Here is an 11961-nt window from a genome sequence, read left to right as displayed (position 1 = left end):
TATATATAATATGAACGCCGCGTAAATAATATTATCATCGTAACGTAGCTAACTATAAATTATCTTATCGTTTGAAGGAAATGAACGTTAATTAAGTAAAACTAAACGAAGTCATGTCACGACTAGGTTGTAGTAGTTGCAATCCGTCGTAAGTCGATACAAAGTCCTTCCGTCGTTCAACCCGTTTCTCTTAGTACCTACTTAGGAAAGTTCCTTTTACGTTTAACACGTGCAGGACTAGAGACGCGGATGTCGTATCGAAGAAAATCATGGAAGCGTGCGAGCTAGCGTTTACCAATACATCGGACCACTGATGTAGGAGGGGACTCGCCTTCATATACCTACATTCTATGTTACTCGAACGCGATTCTGAATTATGCTAATTTATGCTAATAACGAAGAAGGTGCGCAGGCACAGACTACCCTTCACGTAGTTATCTGCGTACTACTTTATAATCTCCCTTTCTTCGTGTACTCCTTCGTTTTTCTCGCGTTTCCGTCTTTCATTTCTTCGAGTAAGACCGCATAGAACATTCTGCTTCTTTACTCTCTCTTCGCATAAGTTCTTTTTCTTTTTCCCTAACCTTTTGTAATAGTGGAATTACAAAAATTCTTTCGCTTCCCTGACTTTTCCTATTACGTCTTCTGTAAGTCGTAATAAAATGGGTTTTTATGAATTTCATTAACTGTTATTTTACGATTATTTTACTTTCATTCAAGTGCCTTAACCGTTATAATAAAGTTTGATAGTAGTTTTGTTATCTTAGCGAAATCATTTTTATCAATTTACAGGAAATCAAGTTAATACTTTTTATTGTCCAATGTAATAGTTTTTTTAGTAACTTTGTTAAGAAAGATACTAACAAATTGGCAAACGTAATCAATTGGTAAATCCATTAGAGTCACACATTGTTTATCGATTGTGTGCTAGTATGTTTATCGTTCCTCGATTGACTTACCTCTTAGCTGTTATGCGTTTACCCGACATTACCATAAGGTACTTCGATTTACCCTTGCAGATTGTTCACTATTCTCGAGTAGGCAAATATTAGCATTACGTACGATTTCTGACCTACTTGATTCAATTGATTATCCTCGAGAGTATTACAAAATAGTTTAGCAAAAACTAAATATCAATAAATAAGTTTAATTGTAAGTTAATATGGTCTATCAATCTTTATTAAATATCTAATAAATAATATCAATATCTATAATAAAGTACCAACACATATTTTATTTAACGATCAATGCAATTTCCTACAAAGTATAATTTTAAAAAGAAATTTTTCCGGTTCCGAGCGATGTGGATTTCAACTTAAATTTGTCCGTTCCTTCCTATTTGCAAAGCACATTCTAAGAAACTGGAGCAGAAGGCATAAAAGGAATTCGTGTCACAAGCAAAGAGAAAAATATACTCGGTCGATAAGCTTGGAAAAAAAAAGAAAAGTAACTCTGTACGGATTGGCTTCAAGGAAGCCGTATGTGTCTTTTCGGAAAGGAGTGAAAAAGAAAAAGAAAAAAGTAGAAAGGTGTATGTTTCTCACTTCTGCGAACATATATATATAGTGCCAGGAAACATTTTACCTCTCCAACGATTCGAAGCCGTAGAACGAGAAAAGAGAAAAAGGGTGGAAAAGGGAGAAATAGTTCCGAAATGCACCGCAAACGGCACAAAATCACCCTTCTGATATATCCAGTGCATGCACGAGAAAATAAGAACGTGAGTGTGTAATCACCGAATGATTTTCTGTCGCTTTTTAACGTTTTACCTTGCAGAGAACAAGAAAAGAAAAGAATAGAATAGAATAGAATAGAATAGAAGAAAATGAAGAATGAAGACGCATTCGAAGAAAAAGTCGAAATAAATAAAGCCAGAAATAGTAAAAAATAAGGCCACTAAAATGAGAAAAATAAAGTAAATTCAAGATTTTATTTCAAGTAACAATTCAGAGATAGAATAAATATTATAAATTGATAGAATTTAATCCATCAATAATAATCTATCCTTTAACACAGTTCTATCGTGAAATTACTAAACGTTTCTAGAATCGTCAAGTTTTGTTGTGAAAAAGACGTAACGTCGTTTTGTGCGGGACCGAACCGTTCGTTGAAATTGAATTTTTATTCGATCCAATGCATTTTGCAGGGTCAGTCGACGTCTTGCGGCGATGTAATATGATATTCCATAAGAGTCTATCGACAGACCGAGAAGACAACCATGTTATGAAAAGTGTCCTAGGTTTTCTCAGCTAAATGCTAACGTGTTCTACGAATGATATAATAGTAAGAAATAGATTTGAATATGATTTTACTAGTATATGATATATTAAAAAAAATATAAGTATAAAAGACTTAATGATTTTTTTTATCCAACGATATCTGTGATGATATTATCCCTTTGATTTACTAACTTTGAACATTTTCATTATTATTATCTCTATACTTTTTGGTTAATTTAGAAAAAAGGAAAGTAAAAATAAAACGTTATTATAGGTTTATCATTTCTATTTATTTAACAATTAATATTTATTCGGAATAAAATTTGAATATTTTGTAGTTATGTATGCTTAAATATTTAGACAAACATAAATAGAATAAATATATAAAATGCGTAGATGTTTTTTCGAAGCAAATGGCTAGCAATGTCAGATAACTAAAAAGAACGAGGTGTTTCACAATATCAATATCAATGTATATCGAATACGATATGAATGCTACTGAAGGAAACGTCGACATCTCTTTTCATCTCTGGGATAGTCTTTTTTTATCATTTCATTCTTCTTTGCATTTTATTAGAATTCTCTCAAGCAATATATTTTCTTGTTCTATCATTTCTTTCTCTCGTACTATCTTTTTACCTTTTCTTTGAGATCCTTTCATTCTTTTTCCTTTTCTTTTTCTTTTTCTTTTTTCTCTCTTCCTTTTTTTCATTATTCTCCTACTTTCTTCTTTTTGTTATTTCTTTTTTGTCCTTTATCAGTGTGTTCTGGACAGTACGTGAAAAGAGAGTTAGAAAGAGAATAAGAAAGAGAGAGAGAGAGAGAGAGAGTGGGCAGAAGTGAAGAAGACGAAAGAGCTGCTAACATTCGTTTCGAATTCTCTGAGTTGAGAACGGAGAGTGGTTTGCTCGAGGACGAGTCAGCCGACTTATTGGGTTAGCGAGCTACCATAGGACGTGACGGAAATGTGACGACGAATTCTGCTGTGCCTTTGCGAGAACGTGACGACGTTTCGACGTTAGCAACGAGTATAACGAACAAAAAAGCTTACTTGTGTTCTTTGACGTTCTCATGAACGAATTTACAGTGCAGACAGCTTCTTTCAGAAAATATTTCCACGAACACTTTATGATCATATTATTGACACATCGATAAAGTAAAATGATATCTTTAACAAAAGAAATAATACTATTGTTATTTCTTATTTCTATTAATAGGTAGATGCATTTTTCCAAAATTAAAACGCAAAATTACTAGAATGCTTCTTATGGATTAAAATGATATCGTGTAGGAGATTTTAAATAGTTTGGTTATTTATAACCACGTAGAATTTTTTGTATTTATTTATTTATGATATGATTGTTTCGTATTTTTATTTCAGAATAAATATAAATCCTCCTGATATCTTGTTACTGCTACTCGATATACGAGTCAGTGTATGTAACTTTGCGATTCGAGGATTCGTTCAGGGATTTACAGGAAAAGGAATACCGCGATCGTGAAACACGACACTCGATTTAGATTCGTCCGATATCGCATGAATATATGTTTAGAAAAGTATTACTTTCCCAATTTACTGATTTACATTTTAAAATATACGCTTGTCATTTAATTTATGTTAAATATTTCTTTCGCATTATTTTCTTTCACGCAATTGAAAATTACGAAAATTTCGTATTTCTTTATAAAAATAATTTGTTTAAGTTTTATTATATAGTATATGGAAACTATTTTAATTAAATTCGTCTTTATCGTCAACGTGTAACGTTTCTCTCGTTTGTTGTTTCTATTTGATTTTGATTTCGTTTTTGATTCTAATATTTTTCCCGATATATTTTCAACTCTGATTTCTACAATCTTTTTCCAATTTATTGTAGCTCAAAATGAAAAAAAAAAACAGAAAAAAAGAACATACTAAACGAAAACCATTAAATAATTAGTTGCTGTTTATTGTTTCGTTTTTAATTGGTTTAATTAAATACATACAATGACGTAAAATGTTTAAATATTTCACATTTGTATTAATAAACAATTATTATTATTTTTATCTCAAAATTGAAGGTATATTAGTTGTGATATAATTTTAAAAGATCATTTCGAAGCGCATACTATCTGAAAAGTTTTTCTTTCTTTTCTTTTTCTTTTTATCATCAAAATATATTGCGTTATTCATGAAACAGATATTTTTATTTGACTCAAACGATCGAAATTTTCTTCTATTAATTACCAAGAGGGCAACGTACGAGTTTATTCACAACCTGTACACGCGTTACGTTAAACGAATTTAAGTCACGCGAAAAGAGTTACGTGAATCGCCGTTATTTGTGAAAATATTTAGGGGTAGCTGTTAAATTGCATCACATAAATACTACCGTTATACTGTAGTAACGTTTCACATTCCCAATTCGCATTTAACGTTAAACGAGGTAGTCTCGTTTCGAGTAGTTGTTTACGATTGGCCAGGCGTATACAGTAACAATACAAAAAAAAATAGAAAATATGCATACTCGTTTGGAAAGTCTATGTGGTACGTGTAGAATGAAAATATAATAAATTTAAATCCTTTTAACACGCAACATCTACGATGACGATTTTTAAATACGATATTTTTTAACCAGTTTAATTATCAAACAATGTACAGTCTATTTTCAAATATACTGTATTAATTTGCATAAGATTTTTTATTCTAAAATGGTAATGATATTAGTGTTAATTTTTAAATAATATTTGTTAAATATCTCTTAATTATAACCATTAACAATGATTATCAAATTTGATCATATTTATTACTAGAAAAACAACGATGTTATTTCTTGTCATCGTTGAATAAATAAAAGAACAAAATTCAAACTGATACAAATATTTCTTTTTCTTACAGCTTGGAATACTATTGGTGGTAAGGCTCGCCCTCCTTCACGGTGCTTTACCGAAATTTTCGCCACAGGATAATCCTGCAGCTTTCCATCCCTTTTTCCACGTTAGGTAAGTTATGTAGCGACATATTTAAACATGTAATAATTATCAGGGATCACAATTTGAATAAATGTTTTCTTAAAAAAAACTTCTTCGTTAAGCACGAAGAAGTAAAATGATAATGAAATCGTCGGTTATAGAATAAAAAATATTAAAAAAGAACGAAGAATATTTAAGATATAATTTTATCTTCAAATGATGAGTTTATAAATGTCTAGTTGCTATGCTTGTTAAAATGCATGAATTAAGAAATAAACAACATCAGAAAGTCTGACTAGAAAGTTATTTTTTTTTTTCTTTTCGAACTCTCGTTCAAAAAGCCCTTTAGGATCAGTACCACTTCGTAAGATTTGAACCGAAAAAACGTTCTTTAAAACCTCTTTAGTTTTGATGTTAGTTTCTGACCAGTTCAGAAGAAAAAGAATGAAATTCTTTTTTATTCGAACGTCGCGCCTTCACTTCTCAAAGAGATCCTAGTATTTCTTCAACAACTTCTACGAAAAATATTTTAGTAAAACACTCGAAACCCAAGCAGCCAGCTGAGAGTACACGATATTCCTGCAATTTTACAAAACTTTTATCCGTTTTCCCTGATTTCGAACTTTGATCTCTTCGTTGTTTTTTTTTTTTTTTACTTTGAAAAGAAGTCTAGGATATTAAGCGTGGATAATGAAAATGAAGAAACTAAATATCAATTAAATTAAGATTATAAGAAAAAAAGTGTGATATTTATTTAAAAATGGGTATAAAACGTCATATTTAAAAGTATCTTGATGTTTCTTATAATCTCTTCTATTCGCGATCATCCTTCCCGTTGTCGATCCTTTTCCTTTTCCTTTGATTTTACAACTCGACCGGTCAGGTAGAAAATAAATTCCATTCGTCTTCCGATCGATCTAATGGGGAAGCGAGACTATGATTCTTGCTCTCCACCGGGACTAGCATTTCTTTTCGACTTATTCTGTATATTATAACTTCGACTTTTCGACTCACACGAGCGAGCATGGGAAAAAGATTCAAAAATACGATTAGATTTTACGCATCGACGAACGTGTCCAAGAAATCCGATTTCGATTTATTCCAGTCGTCCAGGTTATACCCTCTTATTTCGCATATATATTGCTTCCTGTATTAGATATCATGTAATAATGACGTGCTCGTGAATTATTACAATTCGTTAATGGGATTAATTTTCTTTTTTTATTACGTTTTATCAGAGTGTGACTCGTTATTTAGTTTAGTAATGATTCAATATGTCATAATGAATTATCTTTGTTTTTAATTATATTGGCAATATTTATAAATTTCGGAAGTAGATAGTAATGCCAGAAATACATGTTACAAATTAAAAAATATTTAGTTGACAAGTATAAAATTTGTAATGTGTCACATTGTCAACTTAGTTTTTCTACAAATTTCATACTCAACGATCTAATATATCAAATATTTTTTAACGATAAATAATATCTGATAAATCGTCTGTTTGATTTCGTATCGTAGATCTTAGTTCCACGATAAGATGAAAAATTAGATCATTCGTTTGCAAAGTAATACGCAACCCTTTTTATCGGTTTCCGATCACCTACGATCGGTTCATAGCGATTTGCGAAAACATGTGGCTATTTTGTCCGAAAGATGAATTGCTGATACGTGAGAAGAAACTTTCTCGACTTGGATTGCTTTGAGAAATCTGCAATATTCGGAAATCGCAGCTCGACAAAATATCGAAGTCTTTAGTAATGCATAACTGATGCTTCTTTTTTTTTTTTTATATATATATTTCAACGGAATTTCTTTACAGTAAAATTAGTAAAATTATTTCATTAAATTCCATCGGGTATAATATTGTAAATTACGCGTTATCTCATTGACAAATAAAAAAATTGTAATTAATCATTCAATGTTTCACAATTGCCAATCATATTTTCTTATATATTCACAATTTATTTTATAATTTATTCAATACATTCAATGAAAAGATCAATGTTCGTTGAAACAAAAGAATCAATCAGAAAACTAAGACGAAAGCTTCGACTTTAAAGATTACAGATAACGGTGGAGAAAAAAGGGTTGGGAGGTAGGGCGGGGTACCCGTTCAATAATTTTAGCATATTGAAATATTATTTTGTTCCATTCTAACCGTTTCGTCGTATCAGCGTAGTATCGATACCCCTTCCAACCTATTGTTCGCTCTTATTATTCTTCTTTCCACCCTCGAATCGATTCTCCTTACCAAATCTCGTCGAAATCCTCTTCCTTCAAACTCCTCTCTTCTTTCTTTCCTTTTGTCAGATCTTTTAGAATATTATACGAATATTATACGAAATACTAAAAACTGTTTCGGAATATCTTATGAGATGTATAATTCGGAATATATACTTGTGAGAATTTATGATTATTCTAGTCTACGCGACATGTCGTTTTCAAAGTGTTGGATATTTGGCCTTGCAAAACACATTAACAAATGTTGCATATCTTCTTAGAATATTCTAACAAGTTTTTACATTCTAAAATGTGTTCATTTATGTTTTCTACATCTAGGGTCATTATTAACTATCTGTTATTGGTCGATATATGAAACTAAAACCCTTGGAAATTTAAGATACATTTACACAAGTTGAAACGAGACAAAATTCAATAACGTAATATTTCAAAACAATGAAATGGTTACATATGGTTATTAAAAGTATATAAAAAAATTGTCTGCATTTTTATCGAGTTAGTATAGTATCTATTTTTATATAAAATTACATTAAAATTGTTCATAATCTTTGATATTATTTGAAATAATATTTAAATCATATTAATTATATTTTAACGACAAAATAATATATATCCAATTGTTGAATACACGTTCACATATACATATGCATATATTGTAAATAGTATCGATACATAAAGTAAATGTTAGAGGTTTGTATACCAGGAACATTCTCTAGAGAGGATCGTTATTAGAATAAAGTATTACCCCGTTGCGATACCCGAACGAATACCCTGGACTTACCATGAATACTAACCAACTAGGACTTAAACTATTCTCGCTTTAGAGGTCGCCTAGAGAGAAATGAGGGGAAGGGGTAGTAGTAGATAGGTGAAGTATTATATGTGGTGTACAGGGTTGATTCTTAGAGCTCATTAAAAAGCTACTTTATGGTGGTTATACATATTAGAGCACATATGAAAGCAATTATTTCGTAATTAAAAAATTAATTTATCTTGAAAAATTAATTTAAATTTAAGTATTTTGTTTGTTTTCTTTCCACTCCCTTCTTATTCTTTTTGATACAGTTTTTGGTCGTTAGCATAGATACATATATAATAATATTTCCTTGTATTACTAAAGACGCATCATTTTCACGTATTCCACAGTAGTATTGCGTAAAATATTAACGATGGTAAGAGCATCGTCTAGTAGGAAATATGCTCGACGCGTTACATTACTCTCCCCCTTTTCCCCTTTTCTCCCTTCCACTCTTCTCTTTCATCCCTTGGTGTTTCGAGTTTGCTGCTTCGCTTACCAAGTCGTCTTTATGGAGGTACGTTTCCTATTATATACAACCTCTACGATTCTCCATCTTTAGTCAACTTCGCTGCAGTATATGATGTATTATGCATAGGAGTATGAATGATTAGAAGCTATGGTATAACTAAGTTAAAGCGTTTTCAGATTCATTGTATACGTTGTTGAGATTAGTCGATAGCCGAATGATGACTTTGCTTTAATCGTTTTGATTACGTTTAAGTTATTACACACGAGATTCAAACTCATTATTGTATTGTTCAATAATTATTTGCCTCTTTTCAATTGGATAAGTTCCAAAGAAAAGTAGGTAATTGTAAAAAGTTAATTTTCTTAAACGAAAGATCGAATTTTACGTCTTACTTGGAGAAACTATGTTATATTTCAAGTTGCACAATCGTACTAAGTTATTTATATATTTATATTCACTTTGAACATTCATTAATTTTGTTAATATAACTATTCTAGTTAAGCATAATAAAACAAACGTTATTAGAGCAATAGATTGTATTTATATATCGTAGACACATCATTAATATTTTTTTTTAAATGACCGAAAACGTTTATTGAAATTTATATCGCATTGTAACTCGTAAAATCTTTCCTACGTTCGTTCGTCCGGTAATACTCGTCCAAAGATTCATAACTTCGGGAAGGTTTAAGCTCGGAGACACTGTAAAATATATTTCAAAGGGGAAAGAGTAATACGGTAAACTGTTTACATAACTTTTCTCGTAAAAAAGTTACTGAACTTTTTACTCGGTTGCGTATTTAATATCTACTTTCTTTCTTCTTCTTCTTCGTCTTTTTTTTTCTTGTTTTTTTTTTGTTTAAAGAACATATGCGGAGAACGGAAAGTCTCTGCTTGTTGTGTCGCGGTGTGTGCCATGAATAAATTAACTCTATCAATGAATTTAGATTTATATATATAAATCAATCAATTTCGTAACGTGACATAATCCATCCCACATTTTATACGGATAAATTATCTTTTATTGTTAAACCGTACGTAGGTATCCGTTGTGTTTTAGTTAACGGAAAATATACTTTACAAATAATGACATTTCTAGGAAAAATGTAACGTCGATCAAAGCGTGATATTATTTTCAACAATACGGCTCTTGATTTTGTAATATAATTTTACCTGTCAAGTCGAATATATTGCTTTCGACACGCGATTTTCAATATGATAAAGTATTCCTCGATAAAGAGCATTTCTGATTTCAAGAGATACATTAATTTTTTTGACAGTAGATATTGATAAAGTACCTCTCATAATCTAGATTGAAACACTACAGGCAATTTTTTCGACACCCTATTTAACTAATAACGATTCTAACAATTGATATCAAATAATTTTCTAATTTGTTTTAAAATTTATCAATTTACATTCACCTATCATCATATTTTATAGTATTACATATTAGATACACGTCGCTATGAAATATAATATTAAATTCGTCATGAATTTAAAAAAGAATCAACATTCATTGAACAAAATTTTTCTACTTTTAATAGCATATATTTATGAATAGAAAGTAATTAGTAATAAATAATTACTGTTAACGATTCAAGTCGATTTTAAGCATGTAAGCCATAAAAAGACTTCGATCTAAATAAACAATTACCTAAAACTTTCGCAATGATCTTAACCAATCAAAAGAACACTTTTGTTATAGTAGATAGCGAGACAGAAACTGATTAAATTTTCTGAGTATTGGAGTCAACTTGGATATACACGTTTCGTATGTATAAATATCGGATCGTAGTGACGTGGTATCGTTGGGTAGACATGAGATAGGTATTTCGGTCCCTTACTCAAACCTGGTTCTATTAGAAAGACAGAGCGTCAATGGGTGAAGTGGAAAGGGGATGTACTTTGAGGACAGACCGAAGTTTTCTCGTAAATTACGTGCCATCGGGAGCAGAGGTTCGAGCTTCGGATTCCAATCGTCAATGTGATCCTGTCGAAAGAAGAAGAAGAAGAAGAAGAAGAAGAAAGAGGAGGAGGTGGAGGAGAAAGAGGAGAAAGAAGAAAGGAACCTCTCGTCGTACTAGCGTTGTCCTCGTTGATCGATCGGTTGATACCACAACAGCAGCCTTTTCTCGATCATCCGGAGTTAACTCTTGAGGACGTTCAAACCGCGGATCCATTTTCGTTGGCTTGCCTCATAGTCGGGCGATTAATTCTCGTTACCTTTCGAAAGTTTCACGATAAAACGAACGGCTTCACGATCTTCTCGCAAACTCGAAATCGAAGAAAGTTCCTTCTCGAACCATTTATCAGTTTAAGGTGTCTTGTAAGTGTATCGTGTTAACCCGACTCTGCTTATCCCACTATCCACAAAGAACAGAACAGAAGAGAATGAAAGGAAAAGAAAGAAAGGAGAAGCTTTCTAAACCATTACTGAATCGATCTCCGTAAACTCGTTCTTGGTAAAATCGTAAAAAAGAAGTTATCTCACAAGATCGCAGTACATCTATAGCTTTAAAAGAAACTCATTAAACCGATATGGTTTCCGGATGGATCTTCTGATCTAACTTCTTTTTTTTTTTTTATTTGTTTATTTTTAAAATACATAATTGGCCTCTTCAAGATTGTACAATGAGTAGTTCTTTTTAAATATATTTCCTCATCTCGTTTTATAACGTTGATAATATTGAAAATGTATTTATAAAAATTGCTTTATAGTATTTTATAAAAGGGTCTCCTTTTTATTATTTTATTTTTAAATTATTAATATTTTTTCGAACAATATTATATATTTCCTGACTATAATTTTAATATTTCTTTTTCTGTTGTTTCAAACAGAATATTTTTAGAATGCATTTTAAATGGAATATAAAAAGTAGTATTAAAACAACCAACTAAAAGAAAAAAGTAGAAGGGACATTAAAATCATAAGAGTTTCCATAAAGTCATTTTTTCGCCGTTACTCAAGAACTTGCGACGGATTTACGATTTTAACTATATTTTTGTGCCTATGCAACTACCAAAGCCGACACTGTCACGTTCAGTTAATACCACTAGTCAACTATGAATATACTGAACTTCTTTTTTGCTAGAAGCACGTTCAACCCTTCTTCTTCCTTATGTATAAGAATGAACTTTGTATACTTCCCCACTTACAATTTATGCTTCATTCAAGCACCTGCTTACGGTGCTGGTAGGAATGCCAGGCGTCGGGAAACTTCGTCTACGAGTTTATCGTAAAGATTCACGGATAATATACATCCCGATGTCTATAA

The 11961-nt window shown here is 31.2% G+C and overlaps 1 protein-coding gene across 1 annotated transcript in view; it reads left to right on the top strand.

The window, feature by feature from the left end:
- Positions 1–11961, top strand: part of LOC106787489 (transmembrane and TPR repeat-containing protein 1-like) — a 152205-nt gene that overhangs the window by 92727 nt on the left and 47517 nt on the right. The window contains exon 6 of the mRNA XM_014749870.1: positions 5098–5201. Coding sequence (XP_014605356.1) covers positions 5098–5201 — 104 coding nt within the window. The remainder of the gene's footprint in view (positions 1–5097; positions 5202–11961) is intronic.

Source organism: Polistes canadensis, unplaced genomic scaffold (genome assembly GCF_001313835.1).
Source record: "Polistes canadensis isolate GaletaPanama2010 unplaced genomic scaffold, ASM131383v1 scaffold_102, whole genome shotgun sequence".
Taxonomy (NCBI): domain Eukaryota; kingdom Metazoa; phylum Arthropoda; class Insecta; order Hymenoptera; family Vespidae; genus Polistes; species Polistes canadensis.
This window is presented reverse-complemented; position numbering and strand designations above follow the sequence as displayed.